The sequence below is a fragment of the Gavialis gangeticus genome, unplaced genomic scaffold (genome assembly GCF_001723915.1).
Source record: "Gavialis gangeticus isolate Ggan-Ray unplaced genomic scaffold, GavGan_comp1, whole genome shotgun sequence".
NCBI lineage: Eukaryota > Metazoa > Chordata > Crocodylia > Gavialidae > Gavialis > Gavialis gangeticus.
In genome coordinates this window covers 161,902,778-161,922,622 of record NW_017729022.1, presented here as the reverse complement: position 1 = coordinate 161,922,622, position 19,845 = coordinate 161,902,778, and the positions used below count along the sequence as shown (strand labels likewise).

Genomic DNA, 19,845 nt, shown 5'->3' with positions numbered 1-19,845 from the left:
GCACCGTTGGAAGATGGGCGTGGGGGGGGTTATGGAAATTTTTTTTTTTGGGGGGGGGGAGGGGGGTGGCTGCAGCCTTCCCCTGTAGCCCCCTCCCAGTGCTGCTGCCACTGCCTGCCTGGCACTGCTCTGATACCAGCGCCAGCCTGCAACTGCAGCCTGCCCCATCTTCACCCCATGCAGATCCAGGGCATGCCCCACCCCCATGCCCTCCCAGGGTGCATGCAGTAGTGAGAGCCACCTCCTGCCTTCCACGCCCCCTGGGCAAGCCGTGGCTCTGTCCCACGCCCTGCTCTACCCCAGCTGCGCAGCGCCTGCCCCAGCCCCATTCCCTCCTTCACCACAGGGACCTTGATCTGCCCCCCACACCCCTTCCCTTCCCCTCCCCATCCTCTTCCACCACGCCAGACTTACCAGCTGCATGCAGCTATATTGGAAACTGGATCAGTATTGGCCAATATGCCTCCTTACAAATCGGCCATCATTATCAGCCCCCAAAATCTCTATTGGTACACCCCTACTTGTGTTACAGGTTTGAACCAGTTTCTAATCACGTATACTAGCTTATTTGTAACTTCTGTCCCTAGAGATTCAGTACAACTAGAGATTGTGAGAGGAACAGTGGAAAAAACCTTGGTCATACCCAATTCACTCTTTCTTTCAGCATCTGCTGCCTGCCACTGTGTGACACAGGGTATTTGACAAGGTGGACCCATGGTCTGATCCAGTAAAGGGCAATTCTTATGTTATGTGCTTTCCCAGTTCTTTGTGTAGATGCCTGATGTGATGTTAGTGATGCTTGTCTGATGTGACAAGCTTATGACATTGGGCCTCATAAACAAGCATCTGGTCTCTCGTGCTTCTTTGCAAAACACCAGGTCATTTGTTGCTATATTGAACTAAAAAATAAGGAACAGTGATCTACGGACTTGTTGCTGTTCACTTGCAGCGATCCATCCACAGAGGTGACTGCTGCACTCAGGACTTGCTTGGGCTAATATCCAACAAAACTAATGTATTCCCTGTCTGCCTTTCTCATCACTGCTTTGCTGTTTGGTATTGCTTGTGGCTTGTCCCTATACATAACTGGCTATTAATATCATGTGAAGCCTTTTTGGAATCTAGGATTAAAGAGAACTGAAGATGGCACTGAAATGACTAAGGGTTGGTTGTAGGTAGTTCAGTTCTTGTTTTGTTTCTTTTTATGGTGATATAGTTGTGCTGGAATGGGATTTTTTAACACCTGTGTTCTAGCCATCCTTGAAGTGGGCAGTGCTTCTTCTGCCTTGTCCTTTTTAAGTTGCTCTGCACTTTGGGCAGGAACTTTCTCTCCCTGTATGTTTGTTCGGTACCTAGTACAGTGGGGCACTGCTCTTGGTTGAAGTCTTTCTGCATTGCTGTAATACAAATAAACTATGACGATTTAAATGGGCATTTGGAAACCAAATCTGCATTTGCTTCTTTCACCTCACAGCTGAATGAAGATGTGGAACGAGGGACAGAAAATTCAGCATCTGTGGAGGCTAGGAAGGAAGAGGAGGAAGATATTGGCTCCGTTATTTTACCAGGTGAGAGTTGCCAATCCAAAAATCACTAGTTTTCAAGGGCCTAATAAAAGCTGCTTATTTTTAGAGAGCAAATGAAACAAGTTATGAATGAATGCTTTCAGATTTAGAGAAAACTGTAAGTCTAAATGAATTCTTCATTAAATTGTATTAAACCCCGTGTTCATTTTATTCTGAATAAGAGGGGCTTTAATTCTGTTTGGCCCACTTCACTTCCAGAATGTAAAGTCTGTTTTGGAAGCTGTAGTGTAAATAGTAACAATGTAGAAGTGAAGTAAGATAACGTGGATTAAAGCTCCTTTCATTCTGAATGCAGTTCAGTCCAGCTGTTTAGGAACTTCAGAATAACTTTCCTTAACACCCCCATGTAGATAGGCCGCTCTTGCACATAAGAAAATGCTGAAGGGAACCTAAGGAGTTTCTCAACCATGAGAACCATATTGTAGCTTCTTTGTCAGGTAGACATCCTTGGCATGCAAACAAGGCCAAAGAAAATTAGTCAAACCCAGTTTAAGAAAATCCTCCTTTGATGTCAGAAGAATAAAGGACTAAGCTGAGATTCCAGGGCATCAGTGGATTGTCAGTCTGAAAATCCAGCCTTTGCTTATGTGAGCAAGTTGCATTGGCTTCATAGGTGTGGGATTTAGCCAATATAAAATGGTGTGTGGTATGATCATTTAGTTTTAACAGCAGGATTATTGCAATTTCCATTGTTTTACATCCATTCCTAATTGACAATGGAAATAAGCATTTATGCTGCCTTGAGCACCAGCTTAAAAATAAAATGAAACAGTGTATCAATGTACTGAGCCAGGTAAAACTTCAGTTCACTAGGTCACTCTCTTCTGGCCAGAATCTTCTGTACTGTGACAGTAGTCTGAAGACTGGGTCCGCATCCAGCTGAGCTGCTGCAGGGTCAGTCCCTCACCATGCTTTTCCATCAGAAGGATGGGATGTTTTGTAGCATGATAGTGGCTGACTCTTTTAAATGGCACTTGCTGTAAAAGGCCAAACTTTCAAAATATGCATATGTGGTGTGTATGACCCCTATGTATGTGCACTTATCTTATGTATGCAGCCAAACCCATGTATATGTATGAATCAAGTGCATGTTGGTCTTACCCTGTAAGTTCCAGTATTTCATGCCCAAAATTGCAAAGGCAAAAGAAGTGTGTGTGACGTTTGTGCATGTACAGAGGAAACTGGATCAAATGACTTCTGGGGAAAATGACTTGTGTTGTCTTTAAGGATAGGAGGCTAGTAAGAGAGTTGAGAGGATGATGTCTGCATGTGTGTGTTACCTCCTTTTTCCCTATTTGCCTCCCTTTTCCCCAGTGTAATTGGAATCCTTCTCTTTTGTAACTTACGCAGGAAAACTCTGGTGTTAAATGTGAGGCTAGCAAGTCTAAAAAGACCTTAAACTGACTAGTAGGTTTTTAGCCTGGTGCAGATCAATGCTCTCTTATGTGACTAACTGCAGTCTTTGTGCTGATGCATAGGCCAAACAACGTGGTCAGAATTGAATTTATCGGTTCCCAAGTCTAAACATCTATGCCCTTTGACAGGAAAGACAGGCAAGATTGTTTCCTATGAATTCTGCATTCAGTTGCTCAACTCTTTCATTTTGCTTGTTGTGTCCCTAGGCCCACTGCATAGTAGAAGAGTGAAAACAAGGGACAGCTTCCTTTACTGGTTGTGCCTTAGCATGTTCCTGGGAAGTTACAGCTGACAGTTGGGTCCTCAGTAACACAATTTATTGATGTGCCTTAAATTTTGCTAAGCCTGTGACTTTTCTCTCCTTCCACACTAAGTTAAGCAGATGAACCAGTTGAAAGACTGCAGGTAATACACTTTAGAAAAAGTTTTGATCCCATGTTTTGTTTCATCCTAGATGGTGAATCGGGTACCAGTAGCCTTTCTGTGCCCTTCAGCAAGAGCTGCCTAAAGAATGTATTCGCAGTAATTCTTCTCTTTATCTATCTTCTGCTTATGGCTGTTGCTGTGTTCCTTGTCTACCAAACCAGTGTTGACTTCAGGGAAAAACTCAAGCACCCGGTGATGTCTGTCTCATACAAAGAGGTGTCTTTGTATGATGCACCTGGTAAGCCCGGAAATGAGCCATTATAGTAAAGTCCAACTAATGTATTTGGTTGTCGTTCAGACCTGTGTGTGCATTATCTGTTGCATTTTGTGTGCAGCAGAGATGGGTGCTGTTAATTCCCTGGGATGTAATATAATAAAATGCTTTGAGAAACGGTGGTGGGATTTTTGGTGGCTTCAGTGCATGGAACCTTTTATTATCAGATTTGCTTCGTTAATAAATCAGTAACACTAGCTTTAGAGGCTCGTGTGACTCTTCAGTGGCTCTCATGCATATTCTCTAAGTTGCATAGTCCAGACAGGGCAGCTCTTATGACCTGCCAGGATCCCACTTTCTCCAAGCAACAAGGAAACCAACTTCTTTTGCCATTGCTGACGATCCTATATTTAAAGGGATTATACAGATCCTCGTACAAGTATTGTTGTATAATACTTTGCTGTTACATTTTGAACATTAAAAGGCAATGTTTTAGATGAGTAGGTGGTGATAATCCAATATGATGAACAGAATTAGTATTGAATTGCAAGACTTTACTGTGTTTATTCTTTAAATTATAGTAGGGGGAGAGAGGTTATCCTGTAAAGATTCATGCTGTGGTAAAGCATGCAGTTCAAATCGGTATCAGCACCTACTTGCTTCAAAGACATAGTTAACGTGAAAATCATGCTTCTGCCTGAAACACTTTATTACCTGCTATTGGAAATAACCTCCAATAACTTGCGGAATGGTTAGAATGAATGTTTCCCTGATGCTTTCAATATTAATTGTCTATTTTTAGCATCCTTCATGGCCCATTTCTGTAATCCAACCCTTATATGGATTGGCATTCATAAACTTAAGGTTCTGGCCAGAGTGGATTTGACTGTGAGAGTGTCTTTGTCTTTGTCTCCCATCTAGTGCAACAGGCTCTTGTGAACAGCAGTAGAATCATAGAAATTTCTGACTTGTAAAACAATAATTGGCGGCAAACCTAGAAACAGCTGAAGGATATGGAATTACTTCTAACACCTTCAAAGACTAGATCTCACCCTGATAATATCTGCGAGTATGGGACACTAGAGATACTCTGGCTTAGCTCCTATTCTGCCTCTAAGACATCTAAGTGGTACTTATTTGGCCTTTAGGCCACGTAGGTCACTAAACATGATCCTATTTCACATCTTGCAGCACTGTAAACCTGGCAAAACACCTAGGGCACCTATATACATGAGGGGAGTCTGCCGGAGCACAGAAATTGATGCACTCTGGGAGCCTTATGCATCACGTGTATCAGCCTCGCTGCACATCTCCACGCTGGCAAAATGGCAGTGGGGCACTTTGAACTAAAGCTCATCAGGAGTGTTTTATTTCAAAGTGCCCCACCGCTGTTATTTCAGTGTAGGGATGCACAGCAACGCTGATGCATGTGAGATGTGTGCACTTTTAATTATCACAGCTTGGGTCTAGAAATGCTTGCAAAAATGCCCCTAGATTCCTTGTGAGACTTCATCTTGACTGAGAGACACCTGGATAACTGGAGATGACTCGCTGGGCATGCTCTGAAGTGATTCAGGGTGCAACCCCCCTGGACATTTAGTCCCACCTAAGCTCAGGTGCCCTTTCATTCAGGATGTGAAGCACAAACTGCATGTCCATGTATTTTATATTAAGTAGTCATTAGTTAATATGCATAAACAGCTTGGGGTGCAGTACCCTTTTAGGCTCCCTCTAGGATACTCTCCTGGTCCCAGTGACTCTTATATTGTTTCTCCCAGTCCCCCAGCCTCAGCAGGAGAACCAGACCATAGCCTGCTGGTCAAAGCACTCTGCTAGGAAATGGGAAAGGTGGGTTTAAACCTTCTCAAGATGAGGAGAGCTCATAACACAGGTTTCCCATTTCCTGGCAAGTGGTCTAACCACTAGACTAGTGGCTGTGAGATAAGGTAGGTAGTACTCTTTCTCTGTCTTCCTCCTGTTGTCAGTGCTGCTGCCTGGCCCAGGTAGACTTCTCAAGCAAGCTGGTTCCCAACAGGATGCCTTGCTGCTTAAGGAGTCGGACACAACAAGTACGTAAGGCTGCCTCTTTGAATGCCACATGCTCCCTAGGTGGACTAGGACTTGCATAAAGAGTTTTCTGAATGGGAGTCTTGTCTCCACAGAATGAGAGTGGTTTGGCCTCTAGAAATGCACTAGGCTGGAAGATGGAGTGGGTGGAAGAGAAACACTCTAGTCTTGGGCTAGCAGTAGCAAAACTTACACGTCATAGAGGCAGAATAAAATCTGGGGTTGTTTATACAATATTGCTTGTTGCATCGTCGCGTACTTGTACCAGCTGATCTAGATAATCTTCAAGCAGGTCTGTTTTCCAGACTAATCTGGCATAGAAATCTTACCAGGTGTCGTGGTGGTGGGGGAAAAGTAACATGAAGTTCTTGTATGTGCTGTTGGGCTGGAACCAGTGTTTTGCAGTATGGTAAATGTATGGCCTGCTGCACAGGTGGAAGAAAACCCTGTTTACCTGGTAACCCAAGTAATGAAGATAACTGGGGCACTTGTTTGATGTCTTTTGATTTAGCTTGACATAGTGTCTAGTCATTAGAATGCCCGCTTAGGTTTCCATTGCAAGAAGCATCATTTTGGTCTTATCTGATCAGCCAGTGACTTCAGACTGAACCTTGATAGGAATATCCAGCAAGAATAAAGCATGTACTAGTGTTAGTTTCCACAATATAGTGTAAGGCCTTAAGTCCAACATTTCAGCATCTGTTTAACCTGCAGCGCTTCAGAGTCCCCTTGACTTCACTAGGCCTGCCTGCATGTTGAAGCACTTTCCTGGATTGGCCAGAGGGCTGGGTATACTGTGTGCTGAAGTTCAGGGGAAGTTTCCTGGCGACTTTGCAGGTTTTTTGAATTGGACTTGAAAAGGGTCAGGGCTTGCTTAACTGATTGTTAGGGGGTGACCCTGCAAGGGCTGGCACACCACAGCCCCGAGCTAGTGGAGTACTGAAGTGTGGTGTTAACTCGGAGTGCTTTGTTAGAACCCAGTGAGACCAGCACAGCATCTTGAGGGTTTAAAGCCTAGAATGACAATCTGTATTTAGGAAAGAAATCAACTCCTTCTTTTTTTTTTCCCCCCTGAAACAGGTATTGCATTTTACCCAGGCAAGGCTCAGCTGCTCAGCTGCAAGCATCATTACTATGATCAGATTCCGCCTCTGGTAAACCCAGGTCAGCCTGGAGAAATTGAGTGCACCACTCAGAAAATCAACTATGCAGATCCTTTTACTAATCAGACTATGGTAATAATTAAAAAGATTGAGGTTCAGAATTTATTGGATGGGGGTTTTCTGTTCACCTCAGAGTTCAAAAGTAGCTGTATGTATTAACTGGGAACTGCCTTGAAATTTGTGCTTGCTTTTTATTTCTTTAGTATTTTTAAAGAGAAGAACTTTTTGTTTGGAAAAAAAAAATGTTATAGACTTTAGCTTGTCTGTTTTTATTTTGGATGTTCAGATAACAGACTGAGAGAGACAAAAACCTGCCTGGAATGGAACAAGATGGGTATTGTTTCTGACAATGCAATTCTTGCTTTGTTTCTAGCAAGGACATTAACTAGAAGGTGGCATTAATTGCTTAGGCAATCTGTTAAGAGAGGATTCTTTTATTTTTCCTACAGATCTGTCAACAGTTCTCTTTCTGTCCCTATAGAAATATGCTTTGATTGTCCAAGGCCCTCGCGATGTGAGGAAAAGGGAACTGGTGTTCTTGCAATTCCATTTAAATGAAACGGACCAGGATTTCAGTGCAATTGACTACCTTCTCTTCTCTTCTTTCCAGGAGTTCCTCAGCAGGTACATATGCATCTAAACAGTACCGTAAGAGAAGCTGTTAGTGGCAGAATGACCACAGGGTTCCCAGCTTTCCATTTCCTTTCTTACTGGCTCTATTGTGGTTGGACTACTTTGGTACATTTTCATGTCTTGAAGGATTATTTTGCAGTCTCTAATTTTAATGGTGACTTAAGAATTTTGAACTGTGGAAGGCTTTTGTTGTGGTAGCAAAAATGTCTAAGTGACGTTGCTTGACTTTTGCTGTTCGGTATCTTTGGAGCATGTGTTTACTAACTGATCTGTGCTGCTGCTCAGATGATTCCAATACTGAGCCCTTTTGAGAAATCAATCCTTAATTTGCAAGGGTGGAATTTGACTTTGGTTTAGTTTTTGCATTTAGGTTTGTTACACCCAGTAAAATTCAAAGCTTACTGACATCAAAGACTGGGGAGTCTCTCCACAGTGTCTGGGTCTGAATGCCTGGGGAGTTTGCAAAAGCACTGCTGCTGCTCAGCTGCAGGCATGCTTCTTAAAGCTCCCTGTATGCTGGGACCTAGTGTGGGGCTTCCCAGCTGTCCATAGCTCACACCATGAGGCAACACTTGCTGCCTTTACATGTGCCTTGAGAAGAGCTGTGTTCTAGACCTGGGGCTGCCCCATGCTGGATTTCTACACTCAGCTGACCATTGGGATCTGTCATGGGTCATCCCCAGTGTGCCACTTTCAATTTACAGCACGATATGAATGAGCTGCAAAGATGCTGTTGTACGTTATGTATGGAGTATCCTTGTGACTCATTTGCTATATTATCTTACTATAAATTGTCTTTAATGTGTGGCAGGGTTATTCTTTCTGGCATAATTAATACCTTAAGCATAGTCTAAATGTAATGTGTACCGAGGCTGTGTGTCCAGCTGGGTGAAATGAGCCATTGGTAAAATTTTCTGGATGACAGCATTTTAAATCCCTGCACTTGTGCTTAAAAGCAAGTTGTTAAATTTGAATTTAAGGAAAAAGTGATATGCTCTTAAAAATCAGCTTGGACTGGTCTCTCCTAATCTCCCCATTTTTCTAATTCAGTGGTGTGGTCTAGATTACAAGTGTATGCCTTACTGTTGCTCCTTCCTCACCATCCCCCTGCCCCCAAACATATAGATTGGTTTCATTACTCACTGTTTGCTCTCCTTTTTCCTGAGCCTTTGTAGTTGTACTGGAGCCTGTCCCTAGCCTGCATGGTTGACAGAATTGTAATTGTGTGCATGCGCTGTGTGGTACAGTTGCGCCCTCTAGTCTTGTGCAGAATTTGTTTTGCTCCCATGGTCAGGGTATCAGACTGCTTCTGTTTTGCTCATTTCCTCCTTGTGTACTTTCTTGAGCCAGATGCTCTCTCCTTGAGTCTCAATGATGTAATGAACAGCTAGTTGCACACAGACCTAAATTTTCCAAGAACTGCCAAATGCTGGGTGATTTTGATCTGTCAAAATGGGGGTAGAGGTAATCTTAGACATTTCTTTCCAGCAGTTTTTTGTCAGTGATGTTGTAACTTTTAATTTATTATAATTATAGGAAGGCTTGAATATAGGTTTCACTTAGAACAGATCTCCCTGCTTTGGCTTCCTGCCTTCAGGGCTTTAACTTTTGGGGGTGAGCCAAACCCTTCCGTGCATATCAGTTAATCCAGAAAGGGGCCAATTAGACACCACAGCCTATAGTTGCCATCAGTAACTCCAATTCTTAGTCTCCAGTCCTATCAATCTGCAATCAGAAGTGTTTAAAAACAGGGGAATGGGAAGCCGGATGATGAGTGTGGGGGAAAGAATCTCTTGACTCAATGCAGGTTACTCAACAATGATGCCTGGTGGAAGAAGATGAATTTCAGTAGCTACTCTGCTCTTGGATCTGTTCTCACTGTGGAGATCGGTTAACGCAAACCTCCTACTCTTGCATCTTTGTCCTGGTTGATCAGACTATCCTGATCCCCTAGCAGACACAGTTCATAGTTGCATGTAATCCAAGTACTCCTTCCCTTCACCTAGGGAAGTATGCTAAAGCTGGCACAAGTATGGCAGAGCTGTGTTTTTGTTTTTTGTTTGTTTTTTTTGTTCCCCCCCCATCCCAATTAAAGGGTAGTACTTCACACAGTATCATTCTCTAGACTTTGACTGTTCCTAATTAGCAAAAATGACTACCCTGTGCTTTAACAAGTCACAGTCTATCACTGAGGCACTGCTACTCATTTCAAACAAAACTGTATTCAGAAGCAGCTGCAGGGGTTGGCCTGTTTGACCAGCCCTGAGGTAGCATTTAGCATGATGCTGTCTAGCCACTGCATGGAAAGAAGTGTTAATTAAAGATTAAAGGACTTAACTTCTGGAGCCCTTCTGACTTCTTCTCCATGAACCCTTTGGTCAGGAACAGAGAGCTGTCCAGAGCTATCCCTTCTTTGCCATTCACTGGTCCATAGATACTAGCAGTTTTAACATCATCAGCCTGGTGTCTTGGGACTCTTTTTTGCCACCACAACTGACGGCAGTTCATATTAACAACGTCCTTTTGGCCACTATGGACTTGTGAAACCTGCATTATTTCAGAACAGTCTTGTAAGTCATCTCCAGAGTAGTCTAGGAATCAAACAGACCTGAGGTAAGGTTACTTGTATGTTAAAGAAAGCCTGCTTGTGTACTGTAACACAAGCCATGGAGCAGGTTAACATACACGTCTTAGCGCTTGGTACCTACTGTCTTCCCCATGCACCGTACAGGGAATTTCAGGGTCTCCTGCAGGACCGTAGGCTCTGTAATGGGAGCTGGGTGTCTAAAAGTTTGTTGTGGTGGTAATGTCTTTGTGTGGATAAGGGCCTTAATCTCTCTTGAGATAATAGTGCTTTAGTATTTTTCTCTTCACAAAGAAATCTCTAAAAACTAGGGTGTTTGCCAATACTAGGGTGATGGGCGACCATTTTAAATAAGCTGCAACTGTAGCCCAAGTTGTTTGTTTTCAGAAATGCTGTGCATGGTCTTCAAGCAAGCAACATGTTTAAGAACCTGGATGTATTTTTAACAAGCCTTCTGGTCTGTTGTTTGCACATCCTAAGTTATGAAATGTTTTGACCTGAATTTGTTCACTATGGTAATGTAGTATATTCTGTAGTCCAGAAAAAGCAAACTTCATGAAGGATTGTGAAAGCTCCTACTCCAGTTGGAAGTTCTCTGGTGGTTTTCGAACATGGGTTAAAATGTCTTTGGTGAAAACAAAAGAAGAAGATGGCAGCGAGACTATTGAATTCAAACAGGAGGTAAGAAATGCTCTGGAAGGCTTTTTGGCAAGTGGAGGACATTAATTGAGGGACCTGAATCTCTTCAGTCTCTGGAAAAGATGGCTGAGAAGAGATCTTGTGACAGTCTACAAATTCATGGGGCGGGGGCAGCAAGGAATAGGGGATACTCTGTTTACCTGGGTGCCCCTTGGGGTTACTAGGGACAACGGCCACAAACTGACAGAGAGCAGATTTAGGTTAGACATTAGGAAAAATTTCATTATGGTGAGGGTTCCCAAAATCTAGAATGGGCTTCCAAGGGAGGTGGTGCTCTCCCCTACCCTGGGGGTCTTTAAGAGACTGGACAAGACCTAACTGGGATCATCTGACTCCAGCACTCTTTCCTGCCCAGGGCAGGAGGTTGGACTTGATGATCTATTGAGGTCCCTTCTGACCCTAAAAATCTACAAAACTTATGAAATCAATTGTAACTTGAGTAGATACTGGGTATGTCTACATGTGCACCCAGTTGAGCAACAAGCTACTGCACAGTAGCGTTAGTGTCACAGTTCGTGCCTGCCAGTGCTGCTTTGGCATTGCTCATTGCTGCTACATTGCCATAGTGTCTCATGTAGACACATCCACTGAGACAACATTTAATGCTGCAGCAGAATGGTGATCAAAGAGAGCTGCTCTTTGGAGCAAAGGACGGCATCATTTTGAGGAAGCTTTTTTGGATGCGTCGTGTGAGATGCAACTGGCTGCTCTCAAGGCAGCATTTTCAAACAGACTAGATAGTATGGTTACTGTTTGCTTGCTTAACTTCTCACATTTCATAAAAGAATAACCCACCAAAGAGTTTATACTGCTCTTCTGGTTTGTCATGGGTGGGAGGGGGAGTGGGATTAGGGTTGGCCTGGCTTGTGACCGTGATGAAAACATACTTGGATTTCCTAAAAATGATGGGAATAGTTCCTAAACTAGTTTTAGTGTGCAATCTGACCTGTTAGCTACATATAGTCTATCTTCCTCACCCTCCCTCCCTCCCCACACCTGGCAGCCTTGACTTAACTGTCTATTGTGCAACCCCTTCTTATCCTGCAACTCTCTGAATGAGAGTAGTTTACCTGGCACACTTTTTGGCACCTAAATGGGAGACTGCAGTGGGTGCTTTCTAGCCTGTAGCAAAAGTATATGATGAACTGTACTGGGTTGAACACTGAGATTAACCCATGCAGTTCAAATGAAACTGTGCACATTCTATGTACAGCTTCCTCTCATTAACAGTCCTGTGTTTTTTAGGTAGTAACAGACTATGCTTATCTTTGTGTCATCCTTAACATATGAGACCAAGCCATTGTAGAAAACTAAAATATATAGGCCAGTAATAGGCAACTTTCTACTAGTACTTCACATTTGTGTATGTAGGGAGGGAGTTCCTATCAGCTGAAATCATTTTCTGATGAATGATATGATGCATTATTTAACCCATGCTGTTAGTCAACTTGTGAGGTGTTGGTAGAGATAAGGTGGTTATGTTTTCTTTTAGTTAGATGGAAGATGAGGCAGAATAAATTGATGTGAAAAATGTAGGAAACTGACCTTTCAACCCTTACAGAAGCCAATGTATAAAACAGCAGATCAGTAAAACTTTCCTGTGAAAGTAGGCTGACCATCTATATAAACTAAATCTCTTATTCTGGAGGCCAGATCCGTCTGCTTACATGCAATTGATAGTGATATAATGATGAAGGGCTGTTCAGTAAACTCTTCACTCAAGATTCAACGTTGCAATGATGCATAAACCATAAAGTGGAGATGATGATGATGATTATGACAAAAGGTTATAAAAAAATAAAACCAATCAAATTGATCTTCTGCAACAAAGCGCGGGTTCACTAGTATGTCCTGATTTGGCCAGGACAGTCCCAGATTTTGTAGGCTGCTCAGACGTCCTGAGCTGGAGTCCAGTGGGGAGGTGGAGCAGCATAGTGCACCAGGCGGGCAAGCACCTCTGCTGTTGTGCAGGAGCAAGGAACATAGGGACTCTGGATATCTGTCCGCCTTGTTCCCACGCAGCAGCAGCAGCGCCAGACATGCCTCGCCTCGCCTCCCCACTGGGTGCTGGTCTGGGACTCTAGACCAACCAGCCAGGACTGTCCTGGCCAAACCAGAATGTACGGTCACTCTATGAAAAAGTGACCTGGTGTTACCTTTCATCCTCCTACTCCTAGTGCTGAGCCTGCTAAACTTTGAGAGCAGAGTAAAATAATCTTTTTCTTTCTTTTAATTTCCAGACTAGTGTGGTTAACTACATTGATCAGAGACCTAAGCCAGGAAGTGACCAGCTCTTTTTTGTGGTATTTGAATGGAAAGATCCTCTTATCCAGACTGTTCAAGATGTGAGTAGATTCAATCGCTTCTTAAAATCTTTTTTTTTTTTTTTTTTTCTTTAAAGAGAGATGTTCAGCAGGCAGCCCACAGAGAAACTTGCAGGAAATCTGATGTCATTGTGGCTGAGCTGAAATTCTGTTTTTAAACTGTAACTTAAATGCTGCTGAACTCCTTCACTTATGCTTCTGCCTCTCTTGCACATAGTAATTGGTTATTTAGTACTATAGCTATGTGCGCACAGCTAGGACAAACCATGCTTTCACTATGCTCTACAGAATTTTAGGTTTAGGTAAGGTCTGAAGAGCCATTTAAACAAGCAGGCCAGAGACACAGGAACATCGGGAAGGAGCCCTCCTGGGCCATCGAGTCCATAATACAAAGTGACTGAAATCAGGAAGTGGAAAATCCAAAGCCAGGCTGATTTCTCATTGGTTGGTAACCATTAATGCACAACTATTTACAACTGAATCTAGCCAGAAGTACCAAGTACACACATGTAAAAGATTATCTGGCTTTAATGCCTTTTTCAGATTTGTTTGAAAACCAGTGCTGAATGTCTTACTTGATATCAGTATCAGAATTTATGCAAATGTATCTACCTAGCAAAGCTGTATTTGGAGGAAATGAGAGCATGTACAAAAGAAACCACTTTAAAATGGTGGTAGTTAATTTTGAGAGATCCAGGATATTGTACAAGTTCTTGGGGCCAGATGCAGTGCATCTGAAGGTGCAGGGGGGGTTGATGGGGAACTCCCTACTCGAGAGCACGGAGGCAGAAAGATCTTGGAGTCATTATTGACTCCAAGATGAACATGGGCCGACAATGCGAGGTCATGGTTGGCAGGGCTAACCGGACCTTGTCGTGCATCCACAGGTGCATCTCGAGTAGAGCCAAGGAGGTGATCCTCCCCCTCTACGCGACGCTGGTCAGGCCACAGCTGGAGTATTGTGTCCAGTTCTGTGCGCCCCATTTCAAGAGGGATGTGGACAACATGGAGAGGGTCCAGAGGAGGGCCACCCGCATGATCCGGGGACAACAGGGCAGACCCTACAGTGAGAGACTGCGGGACCTGAACCTATTCAGCCTCCACAAGAGAAGGCTGAGGGGGGACCTGGTGACCGTCTATAAACTCACTAGGGGGGACCAGAAGGGTTTGGGGGAGACGCTGTTTCCCCTAGCGCCCGCTGGCATAACAAGGAGTAATGGGCACAAGTTGATGGAGAGGAGGTATAGATTGGACATCCGCAAGAACTACTTCACAGTTAGGGCGGCTAGGAGCTGGAACCAACTTCCAAGGGAAGTGGTGCTGGCCCCTACCCTGGGGGTCTTTAAGAAGAGGCTGGATGCCTACCTGGCTGGACTCATTTGAGTCCCGTTTTTGTTTTGGGGTTTTTGTTGTTCTCCCGCCCTGGCGGGGGGTCGGGCTAGATGATCTACTAGGTCCCTTCTGACCCTTAATCTATGAATCTATGTGACTGCAGAACTGCTGGCCATTATCTTTGAAAACTTGTGGCAATCAGGGAACATCCTGGACAATTGGAAAAGGCAAATATAGTGCCCATCTTTAAGAAAGGGAAGGAGGAGGATCTGGGGAACTATAGACTAGTCAGCCTCGCCTCAGTCCCTGGAAAAAACATGGAGCAGGTCCTCAAAGAACCTGGAAGAGAAGAAAGTAGGGGTGCACAGATAAAGATTTTTGGGGGCCAATACCAATAGTTGATGTATAGATATTTTTTTTTTTAAGGAGGCGTATCGGCCAATACCGATCTGACTTCCAATACAGCTGCATCCAGCTGATAAGTCTGGTGGGGGGGGGGGCAGATAAGTGCCCCCCACAGTGAGGGAGGGAGTGGGGCTAGGGCAGGTGCTGCCCAGCCAGGGCAGGGCGCAGGGCAGAGCCATAGCTCGTCCGGAGGTTGTGGGAAGAGGGGGGCGGCTCCTGCCACTGCACACACCCTGGAAGGGCTGAGGGGTATGTGCCCCCTGGCTCTGCATGAGGCAGGGCAGGGTGGGTTGCAGCCATGGGCTGGGCTGGGCTGCACTCAGGGCAGGCAGCACCGCTGGGAGGAGGCTATGGGGGGGCTACGGCAAGCCTTGGGGTGGCTGCAGCCCTCCCCGTAGCCCTCTCCCATTACTGCCGCCCATTCCAAGCGCAGCCTGGCCCAGCCCCCACCAGGAAGAGCCTGGCGCAGCCCCACCCTGCGCAGATCCAGGGGGCACACACCGCCTGCCCACCTCCTCGTGCCCTCCTGGGATGCGTGCAGCAGTGGGACCTGTCCCCCCCACCAGTGCCCCCAAAATGAGCCCTGGCTCTGTCCTACACCCCGTCCCATCACAGCTGGGCAGCTCCTGTCCCAGCCCCTGCCCTACTCCCTCCCTCACTGGGGGGAAGTTGTTGATCTGCCCCCCACACCCCTTCTCTCCCCCTCACCTTTCACTACAACAGACTTGCCAGCTGCACCCAGCTCTCCAAGCTGCCAGGCTGTGCTCCTCACTACCTGTGCTGTGCTGCAGCTATGTGCATGCATGGACATTTATCGGCCAAATTTATTGGCCACATCAAGCCGATTTTCCGATGGTCAATTTTCTTTATATTGGTGCCGATCCAATATCAGACCCTTGTATTGGTGCACCTGTAGAAGAAAATGATTAGGAACAGTCTGCATGAATTCATCAAGGGCAAGTTATGCTTAACCAACCTGATTGCCTTCTGTGGTGAAATAATTGGCTCTGTAGATGCAGGGGAAAAGCAGTGGCGTGACTGACTTTAGCAAGGCTTTTGATATCATCTCCCATAGCATTCTTGCCAGCACGCTGAGGAAGTATGGGTTGGATGAATGAACTGTAAGGTGGATAAAAAGCTGGCTGGATTGTCAGGCTTAAACAGTAGTCTATCAACGGTTCAGTGTCTAGCTAGTATCAAGTGGAATGCCCCAGGGGTCAGTCCTGGGGCTGGTTTTGTTCAATATCTTCTTTAATGATCTGGAAGATGGGATGGATTGCAACCTCAGCAAGTTTTGTGGATGACACTAAACTGAGGAGTTGGATACGCTGGAAGGTAAGGCTAGGATTCAGGGTGACCTAGACAAATTGGAGGATTGGGCCAAAAGACATCTCATGAGGTTCAGTAAGGACAAGTGCAAAGTCCTGCACTTCAGACGGAACAATCCCAAGCACTGCTACAGCCTGGGAACAGACTGGCTAAGCAGCAGCTCTGCAGCAAAGGACCTGAGGGTTACAGTGGACAAGAAGCTAGATATGAGCTAGTAGTGTGCCCTTGTTGCCAAGAAGGCTAAAGGCATACTGGGCTGCATTATGAGTGTTGCCAGCAGATCAAGGGAAGTGATTATTCTGCACTAGTGAGGCCACAGCTGGAGTCCTGTGTCCAGTTTGGGTCCTCCACTACAGAAGGGACGTGGATAAGTTAGAGGGAGTCCAGTGGAGGGCAACAAAAATGGTTCAGGGGCTGGGGCATGTGACTTGAGGAGAGGCTGAGGGAACAGGGTTTACTTAGAGAAGACTGAAAGGGGATTTGATAGCAGTCTTTAACTACCTGAAGGGTGGCTCCAAAGAGGACGGAGCTGGACTGTTCTGTGGTGGCAGATGACAGAACAAGGAGCAATGATCTCATGGTGCAGCAAGGGAAGTTTAGGTTGGTTATTAGGTAAAACTCTCACTAGGTGGGTGCTGAAGCACTGGAATAGGTTACCCAGAGAGATGGTGGAATCTCCATTCTTTGGAGGCTTTTTGAATTTTTAAAATGGACTATTAGGGCATTTGTACAAATGCATGCACTGCAGCAGCAGGCACTTAAGTGCCCAGCACAGCACATGCAATTGTACAAGGAGTGTTGAGAAACTGTGTGCAGTGGGTACTGACCCAGCCTGCAGCTGCTCATCAAAACTCCCTGTGTGGCCCTCGGGCCCAAATAATTGCTCACCCCTGGCCTTGCCTATTGCCTGGTGGTTAGGCTATGCTGTTGAGAAATGGCTTTGAATAGCTGAGATTCAGAAAGTGAGATTCACCTCATATTGTGGGTGAAAGCACTAGCTTTCTAACTGTTGGATAAAGGATGGGGTACTATATCATCATTGCTTCTAAAAGAAAGTATGTAGATGCCTTACTCCCTCTGACACTCCAGAGCTGTGAAAGTTGAGTGCGCCAGCCCTGTCATAACTCCCTCGCCTTTTTTAATTGGGTAACTTCAACTAACCCCATTCTACAGGCACCCGAGTTAGGTGTGCAGCGTCAAGCAAGTGTTGCAGTACCTAAAGCCTCTCTCCATGTTCTTAACAGTTTTAATTCTTGCACATAGTATTTACTCAGATTGGAACACTGACAGGCTTTGCTGCTTCCTCCAGTCCAACTGATACCATGGGTTGTAAAGAACCACTTCAGTTCAGTGTCTTCTAGCCCTGTTAAGTAACTTGGTTGTTCTCCTCTGGACTCTTTTGGTCCACATCTCTCTTGAGGTACTGTTCCCAAAACCAGGCTCTCGTCTAGACACAGCATCATCGGTCCTGAGTTGAGTTGCATGCAGGATTCCTGTCGCGACATTCCAGCATGCTCGCGTGTCTTGTTTTATATTCTAGATCCAGATCCAGGACAGAGCCATGGTAAACTCCACTTGATACCTTCTCCCACTTGAATAATGAACCAATAATTACTGCTCCTGGAATACAATTATTCATCTAGTTATCAACCTTATAGTAGGTTCATATAGAGCAAATAGCTTGCTTTTGAAAGTATTTTTTGAGAAACTTTCAAAATAGAAGTAGAGGTATATCACATCAATGAATTGCCTGCTTTCCCCCTGCCCCCCCCCCTTAAAGCCCATCACTTTGACAAACAAGGAAATCAGATTTTTTCAAATTTAGACGTGATTTTATTCTTGACAAATCCATGGTGGCTGTTACTTATGTTCTAGGTGTCTACAAATTAATTGTGCTTTAACTTTTATTCCAGTAATTCTCTGCATACTCCACAGTTATCTTTTCCAGGTTTTTGAGACCTCTTAACTCCATGCAGTTCTCAAAGATAATGGCTAATGGCTCTGCAATCACTTCAGCTAATTTCTTGAGTACTCTAGGATGAATCTCCTCTGGCCCTGCAGACTTGAAAAGGACAGTTTACCCCATCTTCAACTTGTTCATTCCCTGTTCTAAGCTGAATACCTCCACCCTGCAAATTGATGCATCACATCATTGTCCTCTTTAAGCCATGGGGCTCCTCTTACCACATTTATAGAATGGTTGTTACCTTTTTGTGTCCTCTGCTAGCTGTACCTCAGCATGTGCCTTGGTACTTCTGATTCTTGTCCCTACACAGTCTGTGTTCTCATATGCTTGTCCTCCTCCGTAATACCACCAGGCTGTCACCTTTCTGTGAAGAGCTCATGACTTACCCAAGCCTCTTGCCATGATTGCTGTCTGTCTTCCATATTATACTAATGATCTTTGTTTCTGTAAGGAACAAACTGTCCTGCATTACTTTTCCTTTTAAACTTACGTCCTGCCTACCAGTTTTCATTTTGTTTAGTGTCTGTTTACTGCTCTTCTCTCTTCCTCCTTCCCTTAAGATCATGAACTCTTATCACTTCATCATGATCATTGTCAGCCAGGATAACACCCACCTTCAGATGCCTTTCCTGTAACTAAGAAGCAAACCCAGCTGGCTTCTCCACTAACTACATCTAAAATTGTGTTGTTGCTGTGTCTGCATGCAGTTGTGCTACTTGGCCAGTTTATCTTTAACTAAAGTTCCCCATAACCACCAGCTCCTTTTGGTTTTTTTTATTATTATTTTTAAAGAAAGCCTTATCACCTTTCATACATTCTCTGATTTAACTCTTTCAGATTGTCACTGCCAATCCCTGGAACATGATTGCTCTACTATGTGGAATCTTCTTAGCTCTGTTCAAAGCAGCAGATTTTGCCAAACTGAGCGTTAAGTGGATGATCAAAATCCGAAAGAGACACCTGAAGAGGCAAAGTCAAGCAATGAATCGCATAACCTGAAGACTAAAAACACCACCTTTAAATGGTTTCTAGTACACTGGATAGCAAATAACTGGAGTAAAATTCAGGAAGGAATGAAAATACAAACTAATGGCAATTGTGTGCAGTATGGAAAATATTTGCCTTTGCTGGTGTAATTGCATAACAAACTGACACTTGACTGCTAGGAAGAAGCTAACTGTAGAACAAACCTATTAAAAACATGTTTTTTAAAAAGTAAGTTATGAACTTTTTTACCAGATTTTGTATCAGATTGAGAAGATAATTTTAAAATATTTAGAATTTGTCCATTGGAGATTGACCTTGTATAGGTGGTTCTTGGACACAAGTACTAATTTTTAATTTTTTTCTGCTTGCGCTAGAAGGGCTGCACTTACTACCACAATGATCCCCAATTCAAAATTATTTCAGTTTAGCTTTAGAGCAGGGTCAGGCAGTCATTTAGGCAAGCAGGCCACGTAGGCAGGTCTGGGGAGCTGCTGCAGGCCAGTCAGCACTCTTCCCCCTACCTACAACTAAAGCCCAGGAGCTGCAGGGCGCATCCCTGCCGCTGCCAACAGAGCAGTGCACAACCCCAGGTCCAACCCTGGCAGAAGCTGCTGCTGCTCTGTATGGGGGAAAAGCAGCTGCAACCCTTCACCACAGCCAGGCCCCTTCTTGCTGCAGCCACCCAGAGCCAGTACCCATGCTGCCCTGCAGCTT

The 19,845-nt window shown here is 44.6% G+C and overlaps 1 protein-coding gene across 2 annotated transcripts in view; it reads left to right on the top strand.

The window, feature by feature from the left end:
* The window catches only part of TMEM206 (transmembrane protein 206), a 26,636-nt gene extending 7,277 nt beyond the window's left edge, over nt 1–19,359 (top strand). The window contains exons 2-9 of one of the 2 annotated variants that reach the window (XM_019516432.1): nt 1,475–1,568; nt 3,457–3,666; nt 6,790–6,944; nt 7,354–7,496; nt 10,626–10,770; nt 13,029–13,133; nt 14,871–14,922; nt 18,982–19,066. In XM_019516432.1, the coding sequence (XP_019371977.1) occupies nt 1,475–1,568; nt 3,457–3,666; nt 6,790–6,944; nt 7,354–7,496; nt 10,626–10,770; nt 13,029–13,133; nt 14,871–14,897 (879 nt within the window). In that variant the 3' untranslated portion in view covers nt 14,898–14,922; nt 18,982–19,066. Of the gene's footprint in view, nt 1–1,474; nt 1,569–3,456; nt 3,667–6,789; nt 6,945–7,353; nt 7,497–10,625; nt 10,771–13,028; nt 13,134–14,870; nt 14,923–18,981 lie in introns of both variants that reach the window. The other variant, XM_019516431.1, reaches the window with a different exon arrangement.
* The last annotated feature ends 486 nt before the right edge of the window (nt 19,360–19,845 follow it).